This window comes from Pyxicephalus adspersus, chromosome 3 (assembly GCF_032062135.1).
Source record: "Pyxicephalus adspersus chromosome 3, UCB_Pads_2.0, whole genome shotgun sequence".
Taxonomy (NCBI): Eukaryota; Metazoa; Chordata; class Amphibia; order Anura; family Pyxicephalidae; genus Pyxicephalus; species Pyxicephalus adspersus.
Genome location: NC_092860.1, coordinates 65,066,445 through 65,089,750, shown reverse-complemented (window position 1 = coordinate 65,089,750; position 23,306 = coordinate 65,066,445). Strand labels below are relative to the sequence as shown.

Genomic DNA, 23,306 nt, shown 5'->3' with positions numbered 1-23,306 from the left:
CAAATTTATCTGTCCACCCCTGACCTGTCCCCCTCAGTCCTGGATAAGGTCTCATGCTGCCTGTCAGCCATCTCATCATGGATGACTGACAGATTTCTGAAACTCAACCTGGATAAAACAGAACTCATCACCCCCCCCCTCTCAAAATCCAAATCTCCCCCTGACATATTCCTAACTGTTCACAACACTGTTATTTTTCCTTACCCCAGGCATGTTGTCTTGGCATCACCATCAATTCTGCCCTCACATTTACCCTCCATATTCAGAACATTTTCAGGTCCTGTCACTTTCACCTACGCAACATCTCCAAACTCCACCCCTACCTGTCCCCAGAGACCACCATACTGCTTGTGCACGCTCTTATCTCTTGTCTGGACTACTGTAACCTCCTTCTCTCTGGTATTCCACTAACCCAACTCTCTCCTCTACAATCTATTATGAATGCTGCTGCCAGACGCCTCCATCCTCTGCTGCATCTTCTTGTATTTCTCTCATTGGCTGCCAGTTCACCTTGGAATCAAATTAAAGCTCCTGTGCATTGCCTTCAAATCCCTCCAAAGTTCTTGTCCCACCTACCTTTCTGACCTGGTAGAAAAATACTCCGCTAGCCGCTCTATTCGCTCCTCCAATGACCTACTACTGACTTCCTCACTTATAACCTCATCATACGCACGGTTCCAAGACTTTTCTAGAGCTGTCGCAACTCTCTGGAATAGTCTTCCTCATCCTATTCGGCTTGCTCCTACTTTCTGCTCGTTTATAAGAGCATTCAAAATCCATTTTTTCAAACTTGCCTACCCATCTGCCCACCCGTCACAATGTCCCACCACTACAAATCTCCCCTCCTATTGTGTGTTATTTCCCCCACCTCCTAGATTGTAGCTCTTCAGGCAGGGTCCTCTCCTCCTGTGTCACTGTCTGTATTCGCCTGTCATTTGTAACCCCTATTTGATGTACAGCGCTGCATAATATGTTGGGGCTATCTAAATCCTGTTTATTAATAAAAATAATAATAATAATGAAAATAATATCACTGTGGGGGTAAGCATACTGTACGTAAAACCACAATGATGGAAAATTACTATGCAGACCTTGCAATTAAAGTGCCATGAACCAAAACCAAGTTCTGCTTTTCTTTACTTTGACCTATCACAAGATGTAAAAATCTATGGGAATTCTTGGTAGATTTCTTTTCACTCCAAAGCAGGTGCACTATGCTTTAAAAGTCTGGTTAATGCAAAAAAACACAGCATTCTACTCTACTACCTTGTCTGCCTTAAATCTGTTGACCTCTCAAGAGCCAAGTAAGTAGGAGGTGGGAAGGTATGAACAAAGAGCATTTTGCAGGGGACTTCAAATGTACAGAAATATGGCATCTGGGGAAAATGTTGTTGATGGAAGTAGTTCTGGATTAAGAGGGGTATTAGAGGGGGTAGATATGATTTCAAGATAGAGAAACTGTGGCTTGGAGTGTGGTGAAGTCAATATTGGGGAAGTACACCTTTGAATACAGATTAGCTAAACTGGGGGATGTGATCACCTTTTATGAATATACAAAAAAATATATAAATATATAAATGGTCCATACAGAAAACTTGCCTCCAATTTATTACGCCCTCAGGAAGTAGTTTTAGCAGGTCCTATAAATTGCTTTGAGAAAAAGCTGGATGATTTTCTAGAAGCATATTGTCACACTTACCTCTTCCTCACTAAAGCGCAGGCATCTCTCTCCTGCGCATGCGGGCAGTCCTGACTCTGGGCGTGCCTACGTTCCCAAGGTTTTTAAGCTTAGTCCAACCTGCTGGCCAATTAGGAAATAGCTTCTTAATCATCCGTGGCTATTTAGTTGGCTCAGACACAGAACTCAGTGTTCGTGCAACATGTCTCCCCTAGTGCTGAGCCCCTAGTTCTGTTGTGCTAGTTCCTTTACACCTGTTGCTTAATCCAGTGTTTCCTCTGTCCAGCTCCTTGTGTTAACCTCTTGTTGCCCAGTCTGTTTCCAGCTCATTCCCTTGTGCTGTTCAAGTGTTCCTTTCAGTCTGAGGATATTCCTGTGTCACCTGTGCTTCCTCTTGCTTCCAGTGTCTCCTGTGTTCACAGTGGCCCCTGTGTCACTGGTGTCTGTCTCCTGGATACCTGGTATTAGACCCCATGCTTGTGACCTGACTATTCTTCTGCTTTGTGATTTGGTACCGTGTTTTATCCTGCCCACCCTGGTGTTCCCAAGGACCGCAGCCTGGCAGTAACAAGCAGTGCAACATCCTCACTACTAGTGGCTCTACAGAAGACCTGGTTACTGCTTAGACTCTGCGCCTTGGCTCTTCTCAGGGCTCACACCACTTCCGTGCAAGCCGTAATGGCACCTAAGAGCCGTGTCTCCCCAAGTGTGACAGTTTGCACGAACCATGACTACTCCCTCCTAGATCTCAGCAGATTTCAACCACTTATTCACCCACAGGCTTGAAGCCCAGGAAGCTACCCAAATCCAGGAGCTTCACCAGCTTCATGCACTCACAGTTCACCTGTATCAACTGCTGGTTTCTCCCAAAGCACTGGTCATACCACCAGCCCACCATCCAGGCCAAAGTGGCGTATTTAATTTCCTTACTAACTGGAGAAGCTCTGGCATGGGCGTCCCCGGTCTGGGAAAGGATCCGGTTACCACAAATATTGAAGCCTTTCTGAGCCTCCTTAGGAGGGTCTTTGATGAACCGGCGTGCGCCTCCTCAGCAGCCAGTGCGCTCCTGCATCTCCGCCAAGGGTCGTTTACTGTGGGTCAGTTTACAGTACAGTTTTGTTTCTTGGCAGCTGAGTTCGTCTGGAACAACGGGGCGCTCCACGCTATCTTCTGGCAAGGCCTTTCTGACTGTGTGAAGGATGATCAGCATGCTATTAGAGAGGCATGCTAGATCACTGTTTTCTCCCCTCCAGTCAGTGTCCCTCCATACTATCTGGCTTCACCACAACAACTCCACACTTGCCCTTGAGGCCTTCATTTACTCTGAAGCAGCTTGAAATTTCATCTCAGCTACCCTGGTCAGAGAATGTACTTGGCCTATAGAGCCGTTATCTCAGCCTTTGCACATCTCTGTGGTGGATGGTACCCCTTTGTCATGTAGTCTCATCCGCTTCCTGACCAGACCTATACAAATGTCGGTTGGTGTACTTTACCACAAGACCATAGTTATTTTTGTTCTTCCTCAGGCCAGCTCTGAAGTCATCTTGGGACTCCCATGGCTTCACCAGCATTCTCCTGTGCTTGATTGGACTACTCTCGAGGTATTGGTCTAAAAGGCCTCTTGCCTTCTCCCCTCATGAAGTTGCTCCGCCCATTGCAAGTCAGGTTATGGATTTCCAGGATGTGTTCTCAAAGCGCAATGCTAAGCAGCTACCTCCCCCCACAGGTCCTATGACTGTGCAATAAACCTCCTTCCGAATTCCACACCTCCAGAGGTCGGGTATACCCCCTCAGTCTCCCGGAAACCAGGCTATGACTGATTACATCAAGGAGAATTTACAGAGCGGGTTTATACGCAAGTCCTCTTCACCTGCTGCTGCAGGGTTCTTCTTTGTACAAAAGAAAGATGGGACACTTCGGCCCTCTATAGACTACCGCGGCCTTAATGCCATCACCATCAAAAAACCCGCTGCCTCTCATCACTGAGCTCTTTGACCGCCTTTGGGGTGCTCAGATTTTCACTAAAGAACTCCGAGGAGCATACAACTTAATACGGATCAAGGATGCAAATCCTAGCATTGACCTCCATCCAAGATTTTGATATTCCCCTGGTAAAACCCTGGTGTCCCCTCAAATCCGTACCTAAATTTTAGGAACATGACTTCAAACTTTCTGGTCACCCAGGCAAACAAAGAACCTTTACATTTCTTTCCTGACAGTACTGGTGGCCCAATCTTCACAAGGATGTGACAGACTATGTCAAGAACTGTGCTGTTTGTGCTCAAAGTCTGCCACCTGCGCCTGTATTTGGGCTTAATCAGTGGCACCGTAAGGCGCCTTTTTTTTCAACTTGGGGACAAAGTCTGGCTCTCCACTAAGAATATTTGTTGCAGAACAAAATTACAACTCCAACTAAATGATTTATTATTAGCTAAAAAAAACAGGAAATGGAGGCTGGGCAAGTCTGGTGCGATAATGTAAACAGATAGAGACTGAGGAAGACAAAAGGAAACAGGGTTATAGACAAGCTGACCCAGGAGACAATGAGAGGGTTAGGGGGAGAGAGAGGCGTTGACCCAGAGATAAGACTGGGATGCAGAGAGGTACAGCAAAAAAAATCCTGAAGCCAAGTAGCAATAAATGTGCAAATTATTGTTGTGTTTAAAGTAGGGTAATAGTTAACTATTGTTTGCCTGTATTGTTATTGTCTTAGTTTTTTTTTTTTATCTGTGCTTGTTTGCCTGTTTATCTTTCTGTATACTTGTTTACACTTTTGGTTTAGTAAAGGTATACATATTACACCTTTGTGCGTATTTGACTGAACCCACTTGAAAACTGCTGTAGAACCTAGACTAAAATTTAGCATATCAAAACAGTATGCTATATGCAATGCAAGTTTTTAATCCTCATTGAGCCTATGGATGTTCTATAACATTTAAAATGTTAGCAGTGCCCCATGACCACAAAATGGTGTAAACAACTTTAGACCCAGTGTCTCAAGGGTTGTTTAGGGGAATTTGGACATCTGTATTTAAATATTAAGGATATTAATTTAGGAAGAGCATAAATGTAACTTTTTTTTACATTTATGTAGCTCTGTTTTCCTATTGATTTAAACATTTAGGGTTAACATTTGTATACATTTATTCCTATTACATGCACTGTTGCTCTGCAAGAACTTCACTAACAATATATAACATTTAAGATAGTAATAATGGTCAGAGGCTTGGTATTTATTTGAGCCAGTGAACCTACCACCATTATCTACCACCACTCTCTCAACTCTATTGTTTTTTATAACAATTTTATTTTACTGAAATTGCTATCCTTCTAATAGTCCTGTATAAAGAAAGTACTTTCAGATCTATTTCTATGACTCCAGTGCAGTTAACATTCATAGGAAGTATGGGTCATCTTAAAACACTCCCAGTTCTTCTTATGGGCTATGTCAATTACACTATTACAAATATTGAGGTATGGCCTGTCTTGACATGTGCAAAGGACAAGCACAGCACTCTGCAGCACCAACACTGCAACATTTTGGGACTGACCCACCTATCAGACAAGTCTAGTGACTGTCGGCTCTCCAGAGAGTGCTGCCGACTGGTGAGGCGACTTGAACCAGAGACAGACTCCACATCACTGCGCCCGTTAGTGGCAGAGTCTGCACTATCGTAATGCCTGCCATGCAGGGAAAAAGGATACAGGTCAGAGGGGATCACACACACCCCTCCATCCTGCCATCCCACAGTTATTAATGTATCAACAAATGTTTACTGTAATCATACAATCTGTCAGTTTTAACATTACAACCCAAATACTTTACCAATATTATGGAATTAATAACAGTACCTGGCTGGCCGCTGATCTGAGAAATCCATCTCATAGCTGTGTACAGAGTCAGTATAGGATCCATGGGAGCTGTACTGGTGTCTTACAGGATATTGGTGTACAGAGGCATTTGGCTGGCATGTTGAATAGTAAGCAGGAGGGATACTGTTGCTGGTCTCACTCCGGTAGTCACTATCGCGATCATCAACGGCACTATCAGGGTCTTCGTTGTCTGCAAGATGAAAGAGTAAATAGAAAGAATGACAATATTCTGATCGCAAGTGAAGCTAAAACTCACTAAATAATATTGTGTGCAGGTGTTCGGCTTGTGAACAATGCACATGCAGATTTTACACAAATTTATTTAACATATAATATATTTAACAGCTAAACACTGTTTAGGGTAGCATTGTAAAACATACCTTAAAGCAATTAAATGTCATGTTTTTTTTTGCAGACCAAGTAGAGGAAAAGTTATAGAATCACACAAGCATGGAATCATCTCTACAGTAAATGCACAGGTAAACACTGAAATTTGAAAATGAAAGTGCTTCTAACTATGATGAAGTCATTTTTAGGATGATGTTGCATCTTGCCACAAAGCAAAGAGTGTTAAAGTTTTTTTCAGGAAAGCCACATCAATTCAATGGCATGACCAGCTATCAATTTAGATCCCAATCAAATTGAACATTTATAGTGAAAATTGAAAAGGTCAATGAAATGGCTTCATCCTGCAAGACTGATCTGTCAATGCTAAATAAAGAAGATGGAACCCGACTAAAAAATATTGTTACAATAGTGAATATTATGCCTCAGTATTCCTTAAGTATTAAAGTTGTCATAAAAAGCAGAGGAGGTGCAACTAAGTGCAAAGGTGATTTATTTTGGGTTGTTTACATTTTTTTCCTCATTGTTTTACTTGGTCAGAACAAAATAATGTATATTGTTCAATGTATTTGCGAAAGGGTGGTGGTGTCTGTCTGTATGCGAGAAGTGATCTAAAAGTGAATGTGAAAAAAGAAATTGCGGAGGGAACAAGCGATGAGGTTGAGGCATTATGGGTGGAGTTGAATGTGGGGTTGAATAACACACAATTAATGATTGTAGTCTGCTATAGGCCCCCCAGTGCTAAAGAAGAAATAGAAAATCAACTACTAACACAGATAGAAAAAGCAGCAAAAAGTGGAAGTGTTTTTTTTTTTTTTTTTTTTAAACTGTGTTTATTAATTTTTTTACACATACAAATACAACTTTATAACTTTAACCAAAAACAAAAACAGAGATATAGGGGATAGGGCAAACAGGGGGAAACAAAAAAGAAACACTCAAAAATTCCGGTATTATTAGTAACATCACAGGAACAATAGATGATCACACGGTCATCCCGAGATATTGGTAATATACCATGTGGAGTATTTGAACGGTTCAAGTATTGAGGTACAGTCCGAGTCCGTAAAAGCGTAAACCAAAAACTTGTACCAGTGCGTCCAAAAACGCGTAATAGAGTTATCGCCTTGCAATTTAGCATCCAGCATTTCTGTGTGAAATAAGGTTTTCAAGGAGGAGATAACCTGTTCCAGTCCAGGAGGTTGCGTTTGTATCCAATTTTGCATGATTGTGTGCCTAGCTGCTAAAAGACATTTATTTGTCCAAGTGCACACAGAGCGAGGTATAGTATCCACCTCTATACCTTCCCAGGAACCAAACACCAGCAAAATAGGATTGGACGGTATATTATGCCCTGTTACAGAGTGTATAAATCTAAGGATTCGAGACCAAAACAAGGTCATCTCAGGACAGAACCACAACCGGTGAGACAGAGAGGCATTCAAACAATTGCATTTAGAGCACTGAAAGTGCCAAGACCTTGGCTGTAAGGTCGAAGTGGAGGGTCTGAAAACTTTATAAGCCCTGTGGAGTATCATGAACTGAGATTCCCTCCAAATTTCGTTGACCATGCTCTGTCTCACCGTTTGATAACCTTGTATAACACAATCTACCAAATCAGAATCTCGAAAATCTTTCTGCCACATTTTTACATTCAAGGAGGACAGAGGTTTAGTAAAAATAGGTCGAAGACACGCATATATATTAGATACATTGGGTGGAGACAGCTTCAGAAGTTTATCAAAACTATTAGGTCTAAACGTCCCTGCAAAATTGCGAGATAGAGATTTGAGGAATGACATAGCTTGGTTATAGTACAGCAGATGAAGGGCCCAATGGGGAACACCATATGCCTCCTGTAAACTAGCCAAGGAAAGTGTAGTTGAGTCCTCTAATTGGAAAAGTTCTCCAAAACATTGCAGACCCCTTTGCTGCCATATCTCAAACGCTGCGTGCTCCTGTGCCTGAGGGAACATGGGGTTACCACAGATTGGTAAATACCGTGATATGCGAACTGGCAGTTTAAACCGCTGTCTAAGTACTTTCCATGTGACCACTGTGTCTCTGATAAGAATATTGTGGCGTAGAGAGGTAGGAAAGGAAGAAAAAGTACAATGCAACAGTGCACAGAGATTCCAGGGATAGGACATTGCACTCTCCAATTGCAGATTAGAATAACAGGATGTATCACTTAACCAGTCAATAACATGTCTAGCCAACGTAGCCAGATTGTAGAGTCTGATATTCGGGAAACCCACTCCCCCCTCTGTTTTGGGTAAATATAATTTCTCCAGAGAAATTCTCGGGCGTTTGCTGGACCATAGAAATTTTACAAAAGCTCTATTGAGAGTAATAACATCGGCATGGGTCAATAATAGAGGCATTGTTTGCATCGGATAAAGTAATTTTGAAAATGACATCATCTTTATTAGGTGACATCGGCCCAGAAACGATAGGGGCAAGTGTTCCCACATCCTCAATTCTTTCTGTATTTTTGCAATTAGCAGTGGATAGTTTAGGGCATAAAGAGATGAGGGCAAGCGACCTATATGTATTCCTAGATAGGTGATGGAATGTGTTGCCACTTTAAATGGCACACTTGTCCTCCCATTATCCGCTACAACCGTGTTCTTTGTTAATGGTAAGATCTCACTTTTATCAAAATTTATTTTAAGCCCTGTGAAACTCTCAAAAGTCTGGAACACTGCTTGAATACTATTACTGTCAAGACGGGAGTTAGATGTAAAAAGCAGAATATCATCTGCAAAAAAGGCCGTACGTAATTCACCAGTATGAACTGGGATCCCATGCAACAAAGGGGTGGAATCCAAGTATCTAACTAGCGGTTCCAGTGCAAGGTTAAATAGTAGAGGAGATAACGGACATCCCTGTCTAGTCCCTCTGTGAAGAGCAACAGGATTTGACAAGAATCCTGGAGTATGTATACGTGCCATTGGAGAAGCATACATAGCCTCAAGCAAATTGAGAAAGGGACCCCTAATGCCTACCTGTTTCAGTACCGTAAACAACCATGGTATGTTTACTGTATCAAAAGCCTTGTGAGCGACTATAGCAATAATGGCCAAGTCCAGTTCAGGTTTGCGCTTGGCGACCTCCAGTGCCACCAGCACTTTCCTAATATTTGTCACTGCTGCCCTACCCTGAACAAAACCCACCTGGGAAGGCGAGATAAGGGACGGCATCAATCTGGCCAACCTAACCGCCAGGATTTTAGACAGAATTTTAGCATCAATATTTACTAAAGATATTGGGCGATAGGAGTCCTGGTCACAAGGGTTCTTATCCTTTTTCAGAAGTTTTATATAGGCTTCCTGGCCAGAGCGGAAGTATATACCCTGCTCCCAGAGTTTAGTCTACTCTAAACTAGAGTGCATGAAGATCCTCCACCACCTCCTCTCGGAGCATTTTAAAAAATTCTGTGGTAAACCCATCAGGGCCTGGGGCCTTTCCATTTTTTAGGGAAGCAATGGTGGCTAATATCTGTTTTGTAGTAATAGGGGCATTAAGATCTTCTATATCACTTGATTGCAATTTAGGTAAGGATACTCCGGATAAGAATGTCTGTCCAGCTTGTAAATCTGCTGGTGGGGAGGAGTAGAGCTTTTGATAGAATTGAGCTAAATGGTGGTTCCTTAGGAGAGGTAACCACATTGCCAGCTATGGTATTTAATTTGGGGATGAAAGTCAGCTTGTAGCCCGTGCGTACCAGATTTGCCAACATTTTACCCGATTTATTGCCATACTTATGATATTCTAGGGACTTGTATTTGAATTTCAACTGTTCGTACTGGAAGAGCCAGGAATCAAATTGACGCTTAGAGGTATACCACTGTTGCTTAGCAATTTGAGTAGGGTTGTCCGATAGAGCTTGTTGTCCTAATCTAAGTTCCTGTTGTGCCTGTAAAAAATGGGATATTGTAGATTTTTTCCTTTTAGCTATAAAGGAAATTATCCTACCTCTCGGGTAAGCCTTACCTGCCTCCCAAAATAATATAGGGTCATCCCTGTGAGCCGCATTATGTTGAACATACTCAAGCCATGCTGAGCGCAACTCACCCTGGAATTCTGGATCTTTAGCCATATAGGAGGGGAACCGCCAAGGGACATAATCCCCCTTGGGGTACTGGTCTCGTATCACAAGGGAGATTGGAGAGTGATCCGAAATCACCATGGTATGAATCTCAGGAGACTCAGCTCTATACAGAATAGCATCAGTACAGAACAGGTAATCTAAGCGAGCTTGAGATACATGAGCCTGAGACACAAAGGTATATTGCTTTTCCAGGGGGTGAAACTGTCTCCAAACATCATTTAAAGACATAGCTGAAATAAAATCTGACAATTGGGAGCGTGATGCATGCCGCTCAGCACCATCAGTGTGGCCAGAACTTCTATCTTCCGAGACCACCATAACTGAATTAGTCCCCACCCACAATTTTAAAAGGTGTAGGATCTTGGGCCAACCAGCTGGTTAGCTCTTGAAAAAATGTGGTGGGCGGCGAATTTGGGGCATATATATTGTAAATTGAGAGATCTTGGTCATGTAATTGTAAGAGGATTTTGATAATACGACCTGCAGAGTCTTTGTCTTGAGCTTACCCTGAAAAGATCTATGGATCAAGATTAATGCGCCAGCTTTCCGGTCATTGGAAGGCGTTCCATAGACTGCACCTAGCCAGAGTTTTTTCATTCTGTGAAAATCAGTACTACCCAAATGAGTTTCCTGTAACAAAGCGATATCTGGACCTAACCTCTTTAAATGGCGTAGTACAGACATGCGTTTGTTAGGGGAACGTAAAACCTTGACATTCCAGGAAATTACTCGCATACAATATTAACACATGGTTTAAGCATAGATGGGTAACAGTAATCATACTGAAGCAATAATACAATTATTACAGGAGATGCATGTAGTAGTGACATTAATTCAGAGTTGTTCAGGTAAATATAAAAAGACCCCGTATGTAAAGGTGTCTCCTGATTAGCATAATATCTCAGAATATCAACATCATAGCGATCATAGGACAATAAACGGTGAGTGTTTCCAATAACAAAAAACACAGAAAAAAACAAAAAACATAGGGACAACAGCAAAAAGACAAGGGACAAAAGACAGACAACTAGAAAGAGTGACTTTCCTTTTTTCCTCTCAGAGCGACAAAATATTAACCAAGTCAATAACATGCGTAAACAAATTACCATGCCGTCAGAAGCGGGCTCACACCTCATAGAACGGGCATTTTGAAGGCAACATTGCAATAAAAAATGCAAAAAAAAAGGCACTACAACCAAAGCTGAAATGTTTCCTTATGATCTCGCCTTAAACTGCAACTCTGAGCACAGATTCTCACGATTTTTCTTAGCCAAGGGTATTCCCAATTTCCTGGGTTGTTTAGGAGAGTGCACCGGAATGGAAGATCTTGCACCAGAACGTGGTGGTGAAGAAGTAGGGGATCTGTCAGATCTATCCTAATAGGCAGATGCTGAATCTGACAATAAAGTGCGCACTAGCCGCTCAGCTTCATCAGCTGATGTAAAGGAATATTTGCGGCCTTGATCATCCGAGAAGTGAAGAATCGCCGGGTATGCTAGCGTAAACCGCAATTTATGCTGGTATAGAGTAGAGCATACTTGTTGAAAGCTGCGTCTTTTACGGGAGACCTCAGCTGAATAATCCGCAAATACCAGCAGGGATGGACCTTCCACATGTAGATTTCGTTGATTACGATATGCCTGAAGAATGCGGGTTCTATCTGTGTAATAAGAATAAGCCACTAGCACTGGACGCGGGTTGGACACTTCTTTACGTATAGGACCCAATCTGTGTGCACGCTCCACTCTACACGGATGTGAGAGATTTAATAACTGTGGTATTACGTTAGAACAGAGATCCATCAATCTCGAAGGTTTATTACTTTCAGGTAGGCCAACAATACGCAAAATATTGCGTCTCGATCTATTTTCCAGGTCTTCTAATTTGTCTTGCAGGGCTTGCGCTTTAGTTTCCAGCAAAGATATAATAGCTCTAGAGGATGTAACATCATCCTCCACCATTGTAATGCGTTGCTCAGCGGCATCTAATCTCTGGGAATGTTCCCTCAAATCATTTCTCAAAGATATAATACCCTTTTGCACTGCGGTGTCAATTGCTTCCTGCAATGTAGGCTTAAGAATGGCTGCTACTGCATCTGCAACCTGATTTGGGTGATCTAACTCTGTTAAGGCAGCATTGTGTACCTGAGAGGACGCTGTGCTGGAAACACATGCAGCTGCTGGAGCGGCGGCCATCTTGGAAGGGGTAGGCTTCAGCCTGTCTTTCTTCCCCATTTGATTGTGTGCAGTGTCAGCGGAGGATTGCTCCAGGAATTGTTCCATCCAGGCACCCGGCACCGGAGGAACTGCAGGAGGCGGGTGAGTGGGCGTAATGCCGGCTTTGTATCAAAGGAGCCCTGAGGCGAGCAGGAGCCGCTAGCACATGCTGGTGGCTCGCGGGGCGCCGGAACCGGAAGTCCGGAAGTGTTTTAATCATGGGAGATTTCAACTACCCTGACATTGACTGGAGTAATGGCACTATAGGAACAGCAAAAGGGAGGACATTTGTGAATTTAATACAAGATAATTTTATGGTACAGTTTATAGAAGTCCCAACTAGAAATGATACTCTGCTGGACCTAGTTCTTTCTAACAATGCAGAGCTTTGAGCTTGCACAAATGTGCAAATAAAAGAGAATCTGGGTAGCAGTGACCATAATATGATTTCTTTTAACCACCTAGCCGGTATGCCCGTACGAAGGTCGGGCAAAAAAAAATTGCTAGGATGGTTAACCCCGTAATTTTGTCACAGCCTTACCTGGAGGAGGTAAGGATTCCAGCGTCGTTTTCCTATTCCATCGTCGTCCGTCGATCTCCCTCCCCAGCGTCGGGTGCCAGCGGGACCGGTAAGATGCCGGCCGGTATCTTGTGTTCCGCTGCGCGGCATCTTGCGTTCCGCCGCCCGGCCGGCTGAACACAAGATCCCGGCCGGCATCTTACCTGGTCCCGCTGATCGTCCACGTCCGTCTTCGTCCAGCGCCGGATGATCTCTGCAGGGAGAAGCCGTCCGGCGGAGAAAAAATCCAATACAAAATAATATAAAATTAATACAAAGTACATAACTCGTAAATTCAAACGCTCATTTTGTATTGGATTGAATACAAACTCCGGTATCCAATCGAATACAAAAAAAAAATAAATAAATAAAAGTAAATACATTTTTTATATTCATATTATCTACTAGAACCCCTGTTCGGACATATTTCTGTAAGTTACAAGTATACAATTTAAAAAAAAAAATTCATGAAAAACAGTGGATCACTTTTGGTACAGAAATCTAGACCTCAGTGTAACGCTCAGGTGGTTAATGTAAGCTGTAAACAGGAAGCAAAAACATAAAAACATTTAATTTTAAGAGAGCAAATTTTCCATTATTAAGGGCGGCTCTCTGTGACGTGGACTGGGAGACAATATTGTCCTCAAAGAACAAAGAACAGAAATGGGACTGTTTCAAGTCTGTTCTACAAAAGCAAACTGAAAAATATATTCCAATGGGCAATACGTTTAGGAGGCTAAAATTAAAACCTATGTGGCTCAAAGCTGATGTTAAAAAAGCCATAAAGAACAAGAAAAGGGCATTCCAAAAATATAAAAATGAAGGATCACCTTCATCATTTGAAACCTATAAAGAATATATCAAAAGATGTAAAAGGAGATAAAATGTGCAAAACGTAAGGCAAACCCCCAAACATAGACTTAATAACAGCATTCAATGCCAAGCTGCAATATCTAAAGCTAGTAAAGTACTTTATTGTATTAAAAGAGGAATGGACTGCAGAGATGTAGACATAATCCTGCCCCTGTACAAAGCATTGGTTAGACCACATCTCGATCATGCGGTTCAGTTTTGGGCACCAGTTCACAAAAAAGTCATTATGGAATTGAAGAGAGTGCAGAGAAGGGCAACTAAATTAATAAAAGGAATGGAGGAGCTCAGCTATGAGGACAGATTAGCTGAACTGAATCTATTCTCCCTTGAGAAGAGACGTTTAAGGGGAATAGGATCACCCTGTATAAATATATAAATGGTCCATATAGAGAACTCTCTTCCCCATTATTCACAGATCATTACAAAGAACAAGAGGCCACTCCTTGCGTCTGGAGGAAAAGAAGTTTAAACTCCGGATAACGAAGTGATTCTTCACTGTAAGGTCTGTGAAAATGTGGAATCAGCTCCCTCAGGAAGTAGTTTCAGCAAATACTATAGATTGCTTTAAGAAAAAGCTGGATGTATATAACTGAATATAATATAACTGGGTATTAAGGTTTTAAAGTAAAAATAACAGTGACTGTTGATCCAGGGAACATCCAATTGCCTCATGGAATCACGAAGGAATTTTTTTTCCCCCTGTTAAAGTAAATTGTACCAGGGATTTTTTTTGCCTTCCTCTGGACCAACTATGTCTTATAGAGTTTTATATCTGGGATATATTTATTTCCCTAGTGGTTGAACTTGATGGACTTTTTCCAACCTAACCTACTATGTAACTATTTTTTTTTATATCTTGTCCTTCTCAGCAACTTCTTAATAAATATATTTACAAATAAAGTTTGTTCCTAAATAACCCATTATGATTATCCTCTAGAAGCTAAAGGTGACAATTTTTTTTAACTTTCTCAGCTATTATTATTTTAAAATTAATGTTTTTGTAAAAATGCATGCATTTGCATATAGTATATATGTATAAAATACCAATAAAATTTTAATACTTACTTTGTTGTTCACCCCAGCCAAAATAATTCCAGTTACCTAAATAACAGAAACATTTATGAAGACTGTTAAATAATTCTGTGCTAGAAACATTTTACATACTTAGTAGGTAAGTTAAAGAAAACCCTTTACTTTACATACTTCAGAGCAGCAATAAATAAGGAAATCCCATGCCAGACATGCATACACCTAGAAAAAAATCCATTTTGCTAAACAATTTAAATCCAGGCAAAATGGTGAAAGTTAGATGGCATGCCAAAAGTTGAATGTTTAATTCCATTTAGAATAAATATAACTGCAAACTGTGGAATAACTGATTAAAAAATCTTTACGTACACATTTGTGCAACTATTTACTATTTCATCATGTGAAAAAGATCTGCACATAACTGGGTATTTTAAGTGAATATAAATTTGGTTTTCACGTTATTGGATAACTAAAATGAATATTAACATTGGGTGAATATTTTATTTTTTGAGTGAAGATTCTGAAATCCTTTACTGAATTAGTCACCACAATTTAACCACAGTAAAAAATAACTATCAAACTATGATTTCTCAACAGAAATTGAAATTTTTTTTACAGTAAACTAAGGAAATCATACCACTGCACCTAACAGCTGTGTATATCTGATGTTACTTAGGCGCAAGCTGTTCACATAGAAACATTCAGCTTCTAAAGTAATTTTGTATCAAGGAGTTAAGGACATTGGACAAGGAATAATCCTTATGGCATATGCATTTTTGTACAGTAAAAACATATTCATTTTACTTTCTTTTACTCTCATAATGGTTTTGCCTGGGAAATGTACATGGTGAGAAATGGTACTTACAGCACTGAGAACCATGAACAGGTAGCGGATTCTCCTGCTCTTCTTGAAACACATACTGAAATTAAGAAATTGGATAACATTTGGTTCAAAGGTCCTGTTGATTAAGACAACTTAATGTAAGACAACTCATGTTTTTTTTTTCTGTTATCCACTGACTTTCAAAAAAAAGACATTTTACTACATTAGCAAACAGGTAATTCCTATTCAAAAGAAGAAATCACAGCAAACGTCATTCAGAGAGTGGCTTTCATAAATGCTGAATTCCTAATATGGACCAGATAAAATTCATAAAATTGTATAAATAATAATTTAGAAAGATTATAGTTCACTGATCAGGGTGTAAAGTATAACCTGATTTCTGACCCATTTGCATCTTAACTGGGGACCTCTGGACAAAAAACTTGTGTCTGGAAATTCTAATTCGTACAGGTCATGAATTTATTATGCACAACATGAAAAGGGGGGCACTTTTTGAATTCTACCAGACAGTGTTATTTTAGGAACTTTATATGCTAAATACCAGCACCTAATCATAGAACACCGCATAAACTGGTACTTTGTGATCATTTAGTACATGTACAATTATAATTAGAGTAAAACTTATAATATGGTTCTCAAATTAAACAGTTCATAAAATAAAAATCAGGCTCTGCTGGACCGACTAATCTCATACAATACAGATCCTACAACAAATGTTTCTTCAAATGTTTCTTTACTTGACTAAAAAACACTCTAGATGCCATTAACCATATTTTTATTTAAATTTGAAATATTAAAGTTATGAACAATATGCATATACCAGAAAGACAATTTTAGAAGGGCATTTTTTCCAAAAGAAGATTTCGTTATAAAAGGACATACAATAGAAATGGAAATATTTCACATTGATTCTGCCATGGAAATAAGTATAACAAAGTGTCTCACTTCCATCTCTTGGCAAAAACTGAAAACTTCCCAGCAGTCCTACACCTCCCTCTGCAACCTATCCCATAGGATGGATTTTTTTTTACCTTGTGAAAAAAGAAAATATTTACCTATGTCTACCATCCAAAGCCCTTAAGTTCCATATCCAGGGACCAATGTTCCACCAATGCAATGAAACCCATGATCACCAGTATCTACCTATGGCATCCCCATGAAGAATGATTAGGGCATTATTAGCTTTACAGCTCCACTTACTGTCAAATCTACAGAACCATCTGGTCCTTAAATTAGGTAAATACAACCTCAGATGAACAACACATGACATGTTACACTGTGTTACCATTTACTTAACAAAGACTAAGTCAAAATGCAGAAGAAATGTGAAAAATATGTACTCATTACCACTTTCAAAGGATTAAGGAGGGTATGCAGCGACTAGATGCTGCTAATCAAATGCACTTGATTGATCAAGCATTATCAAGGGTGGTCTCCTCTATAAAAGCAGCGAAAAAGAAAAGCATCAGCAATCATGCTAGAGAAGCATTTGTTGCAGCCCATAAATATTGAAAGGATTAGAAGCTCCTTTACATAGTTACATAGTTACATAGTTAGTCAGGTTGTAAAATGACATAAGCCCATCAAGTTCTATCACTAGGAAAATAAACATATCCCAGATAAAATCTTAAATACATAGTTGATCTAGAGGAAGGCAAAACACTTATAAAGCATTAATCAAAAATAAAGTCCATCTTCCTACAGGTATTCACAAGTGGAAAACTCTCAAGACAGTTACTTTTTCAGGAGCAAACATCTCACCCAAGGTCAACGCTCAGAGAAATTATTAAAAAACCAAGAGCTACTCAGACTCTACAGGCTTCAGCATGTTAAATGTAATATTATACATCTGGCAAAGTGAGGGGGTGATGATTTGGGCTTGTTTTGCTGCCACAGGACCTGGGCCCCTTGCACTCGTGTTTACCATGACCTCTTCTGTATACCAAAGTACTGTATTATAGCAAATCTACAACAAAATGCCTAAAAAAAAGCATCAAAGTGGTGCAGTGGTCCGAACAAAGCCCAGACCTTAACCTGATCAAAATGCTGCAGCTGGATCTTAGGAGAGATGTGCATAAATAATCATAAACCTCAATGAACTAAGGCAATGTTGTAAAGGTAATTGGGCCAAAATTCCTCCACAATGTGAAACACTGGTAAGGTCATACAGATAATAATTACTAAGTTATTGCTGCTAAATGTGCTTGTACAAGCTACTGAATATTAGGGTGTACTTTTTCACACTTGGCTTCTTCATTATGGATACATTTATGGCAGATAAATGATCACACAGGGGAATACATTGTTGTTTGACATCTGAGGATCGATCCAAATTTTCTTTGACCTGCTAAGGACCAGATCAAAAAGAATAACAGGTTATCAAAAGAATAGGGCAAAAAATATTTTTTTTAATAGCTTTCTCTCTGCCATTTTTACATTATTGTGTCCGCACAAGTTAAGTGCTAATATTCCTATTAATATAGTGTTTAAAATAAAAGACTTGAATGATAAATAGATATAAGGATAACTTGGATTATTGTATAAAGATAACTCATAGTAAAAAAGTTATAGTCAAGCAAGTCAACTGAAGCATGCTGATGCAGCTTAAATAAAACATGGGCATCTATAAAGTTTACTGATAACTGAGCACATCTATTAAATACCATCAACTCTGTGTTTACAAGGTATGACAAGGAGCTAATGTACAAAATAGGGATGATAAAAATGTATTCTCAAATGCACCACCATGGAGCAATAAAGACCCTGCATCATAGGGCTTATAGAAACAAATCATCTAAATGTAGTATTTACAAACCTGTAAGTTTAACTTATAGTAAGAACTTTACTAAAGAGTTTACTTAATGCCAACATACATGATTATCTGCAAGTAAACAATATTATACATTTTGCTAGCACAGAGTCATAAGGAGTTTTCAACACAGATTGCTTATGTGTAAGATAGGTAAGATCTATCTCTGTAAGCCTTTGATCAGGAAATGTGGCAATAAAAGATGCAAGTTGTCTATAATACAATCATGGCATCATTCTACTTTCCCCTGATATTTGAAGAGAGGATAACGTGGGTGTAAGGCCCTGGTGCAGCAACAGTACTCTCCAGACACCAGTCCTCCAATCTAACGCCACAGTCTTCATCTACAGCAAGCCCCCGCTCAGCCTCAGGAGACTGGTTGTGTTTCCCAGTTGCCCCAGGACTGTACAAGGAATGGTGTCTGGCAGTGGACCAGATAAATTTGCATCATCTAGGGTACTCAGGGGCCCCAGAAAATCCCAGCGAGTCTTAGGGAGGATGCTCAGTAGTACATACACATCCTCCTCACTCCAGTTGGAGTACTTGCAACAGTACTTTTTCTATATTTTTTGTGCGCTTCTGCTTGTCCTTCCCTTAAGTGAACTTCTTAGGAAGAAACATATAAAGATATACCAATTTTTTTTTTAGTAGTTTTTTTTTTTTTTTTTTTTTTTTAACATGTCTTCAGGCTTCATACATGTTATCTCCTGAAGAAGCAGTCAATAATTACTTACAGAACTGTGAAATATGTTAGCTGTATTTAACTGCGTATGCAATGAAAGTATTTAATATAAAAGTTTTCAATGTCCATCGAACCCTATTTAGGGTTACAAATAACTTTTTCATCTTTGTCAGTCTGATGTTGGGATTGCTATAAATATTAGTTTTATATTTTATGAAAATAAAGAACAAACATTTTTAGCTGTTTGAAACAAGCGGCATTGACATTATTTTCACCATTTATGCAATTCTTTGCCAACTTACATGTCACAGTTTTGGACCCTGGTATGCTTTTTCCGACTTATTTTATGATATTTGGAATGTGGCAATTTGAGAGCCTTCTTTTTATAATTTTTTAAGTATTTGCACTTTTTTATTACTACTTACATCATCCTGATCCCGCATAGCATTGAGCTGCTCTAACTTTTTTGCCCAGTATCGAGCCTCCTCTTCTGGAATATCTAAAAAGTAAAAATTTATGTAACCACTTAGTTACATTTCCTATTTCAGTTTTATCAGTCTCAATCTTTCTAAGTCAATTTGTCAGTCCTATCAAAGCCTTTAAAAGAAGTAAATAAATCATATGCTAAAATATAAAAAAAAAACAAAGTGTAAATAAGTTATAATTTTCTGGTATCAGAACTGGTTACAGAAAAAGAAGTTAGAAAATGAAAGGTGTGATTTATTTATTTATTTTTGCTCACAGAGCTTCTTTATTTCAGACACTTTTTACCCTATATTTACATTCTTAGGGTGTAGCTTAGGGTGTCTGCAAGCAACAATGTACTGTTGAAATTCTACATAAGGTTTTGTAGGGAATCTTACATGTTTTGATATAGCAATATATGTGGAAACAGGACAGTTTACATTGAACAGTAAAAGTAAGCAACAGTTCTTATTAACTCAACAGCTGCTGCCTGCAATGTAGTTGAGCTAAGCAAAACTGCTAATGTAAATATTCTACCTTCCCTTTGCTCTAGCCAGTTTACCATTCATAGCGAGGAAAAAAAGCCATGCCCCATGTACACTCCAAGTTGGTGGCTGATGACTTTCTCCCTTCTCTAATCTAACAATATTGGTACCTTAAAGGAATAATTGTTAATCAGCACTATCATGTGAGACAAAGACTTGAGATAAATGCTTCTTTATACTTGGAAATACTCTATATAACTTTTCTCTTTGCAGTGAAAAGGGTAGGAGGGAATATAGAGAATGTGAGTATTAGCTGGTGTACTGCTTCAACTCACACAGACACACACGAGTACTGGTTCAGTTTAAACCCACAGCTACTTGGGTTTTAAATGCTGACATTAATAAATGTGATATGAGTTTCTGTGCAGCTTATAGAGGGCTTATTTTTAATTTAATTCTTTGATTAATGTCAGGCAGTTAATAAATATGCTTCTGAAAACATTGCCCTGTATGTTTGAGAACTGATGCTTGGAAAAGCGATAACATTATATATGAAAAGATTAATTTAAAATTTACAGAGCAGCAACATACCATTGAGATAACAGGTGAAAAGTCTGAACAAGTTTTGTCTCCATGATCAAAGATTATTTAGTTTTGGTATACAAAGAATCTTCTAATCAGAAAAGTGTGTCCGTTCCACTGAAGTTTCCAAGCTAGACATAGTAGACTGGGTTGTTTTGGGGCCTCAGCCTATCAAAGGCCATCCACCAATAGTGGGGATATTTGTATCTATTTCTTACAGTTTTTAATAATGATATATAATCACATCTCAGGAATACCTTTGCAATATTTCATCCCACAGACTGAGCTAAAAAATTTTGATCAGTGTACAAGTACTGGGTCATATCGAAAAACAATATTTTGTTAGTTGTTGGCATTGCGGTTGGTAACTGGTGGTAGCTGTATATCTAAAAAATCCTCTGAGCACTTGAGATTGTGTTAAACATTTTAAAATTATAATATAGTTAACTCTGTTATATCAAACGCCTATCTGAGGAAATGATCCACAATACATATATTGTAATTTGTGAATCTTTATATTTAAAAACAAATGGTTTACTACAATAGGAACAAAAAATGAAACTTGTTACCTAATGGAAGTTCAAATCTGGTGTCAAGCAAGATGCGATGGAAGGTAGGGTCTTTGGTTCCACAGATTTCATTATCTGTCATTATCACTTGGGAATCAAGCGTCAACCATTCACCTGGGCCTTCCTGTCATGAAAGAAAAGAAAATCTGGTTGTGACAATTAAAAAGAAAAAATTATAACATTGTATTTCCTTTTTCTTTTATTTGCATTGACATCAAAATAAATAATAATTGTAGCATAAATGGACAAATCCAGATTTCTTTTGTTTTCTGTTTTAAGCTTTGATGTGTTTATTGTTTCCTTGGTTTATTATGTAAAATGCCAATACTCTTTTGAACATCAATAAAAATTATTGAAACAGAAAATAAAGAAAACAAGGACAAAAAACTGCCTGTTCTAAGGAATGCTAACACTGGGGAACAATTTTGAACAACTTTTTTGTTGACTACAATTTTTAAGCCTATTTACACTAAAATAGGTATGCTGATTCTGAAAGTGCAGTTAGTTTTCTTCTATCACGTCAGGATTTTTCTCTACTGCTTATATTTTTGCGATTACTGTAGTGTGGATTTATATAGGCTATTATTTACAAGCAAGACTGTGTGGTCAGAGGTTTGGCGCTGCTCCACATAGTGAATATGCAACATTTTTTTTTCTACCTACACACATATTTCCTTTCTTTCAGATCATGTCTGGCTCTGCTGTTTCTCGTCCTAAGTGCCTAAACAACCCTGATTCATTTTGTATATCTGTGGCAGTTTCACCATTCCCAGTCAAGGGGCGAACATCAGCACATTTGTAGAGCAAGCCTATTTGGCATATTTCAAAGGTAAACTTGGTGATCAAGATAAGTCTTTGGCCCCTCATAAGGTGTGCAAACAGTGTGTCGAGGGTTTACCGATGTGGACAAAGGGAACACGTGATAAGATGCCATTTGGTATACCTATGGTTTGCCGAGAGCCAGGAGATCATTTCAGTGACTGTTACTTTTGTAAAGTGAAAACTTCAGGATATGACAAGAAAAATAAATATACGATAGAGTATCCTAGTCTACCATCGGCTATATACGCCCAGTGGCTCATTCAGATAAAATCCCAGTGCCGGTTTTCGTTACACTATCCTCTCTTGAAGAACATGATTATGGTGATGAACTAGGTGACAACACTGATGAAGAGTTTGAAATTGAAGAGGACTGTGTTCGTAGGGGATTTGATCAGCATGAGTTGAGTGATTTGGTACGTGATTTGGGACTATGGAAGAAGGCTTCAGAACTCCTATCATCAAGACTGCGTGAGAAAAACTTACTTGAAAAAGAACTTTCGAACCAGAGAAATTGCATTTCTGCAGTACTTTAGAACTGACAGTGGCTTTATGTATTATAACATACCTGGTTTAATGGAGGAATTGGGAATTCCAATCTATAAAACTCAATTGAATGGCGACTATTCATCGATAGCTCAAAGCGGAGCTTAAAGTGTTTCCTCCTTCACAATAGCAATATATTAGGGTCAGTCCCAATTGGCCATTCAGTTTCTCTTTTTGAAGAATATTCAGATATTAAGAGTCATTGAGTTGTTCCAGTAGCACCAACGAAATTGGGTTGTCTGTGTTGACCCTAAAATGGTATGCTTCCTTCTTGGTCAGCAATGCGGATACACCAAGTATCCCTGTTATCTGTGCATGTGGGACAGCCCAGCTTGTGAGAGGCATTGGGTAGAAAGGAATCGGCCTCCAAGATCTGTCCTAAAACCAGGTGATCCAAACATTCTACATGAGCCCCTTGTTGATAGAAAGAATAATAAATTCCCGCCTATGAAGCCATCCGTTAAAGCTTTGCCAACTGAAGGAGACTGTTTCAAGTACCTAATTTTGGCATTTCCTAGCCTGTCATTTGAAAATATAAAGGCTGGTGTGTTTGATGGTCCACAGCTCATCAAAGATGAACATTTCATCAGGACATTTTCTGCATAGACATCCTTTCAACTTTCTGGAAAACCTTGGTGCAGTCAGTGATGAGCAGGGTGAACTATTCCACCAAGATTTGAAGGTCATGGAAGGACTGTATCAGGGTAGATGAGATGTACATATGATGGTTGACGATTGTTTGAGCATTCAGCGGGATTGTCCTAACATTCCAGGAAAAGCTATAAGCGTAAGTGTTTACCTTAACCGCTTACCCGATT

At 39.4% G+C, this 23,306-nt stretch overlaps 1 protein-coding gene across 1 annotated transcript in view; it reads right to left on the bottom strand.

Moving 5' to 3' along the window:
• UNC13A (unc-13 homolog A) overlaps positions 1 to 23,306 on the bottom strand; it is a 192,199-nt gene that overhangs the window by 125,517 nt on the left and 43,376 nt on the right. Inside the window, exons 5-9 of the mRNA XM_072404972.1 lie at positions 21,124 to 21,247; positions 19,448 to 19,521; positions 15,553 to 15,607; positions 14,724 to 14,759; positions 5,531 to 5,741 (exon numbers count right to left, since the gene is read on the bottom strand). Coding sequence (XP_072261073.1) covers positions 5,531 to 5,741; positions 14,724 to 14,759; positions 15,553 to 15,607; positions 19,448 to 19,521; positions 21,124 to 21,247 — 500 coding nt within the window. The remainder of the gene's footprint in view (positions 1 to 5,530; positions 5,742 to 14,723; positions 14,760 to 15,552; positions 15,608 to 19,447; positions 19,522 to 21,123; positions 21,248 to 23,306) is intronic.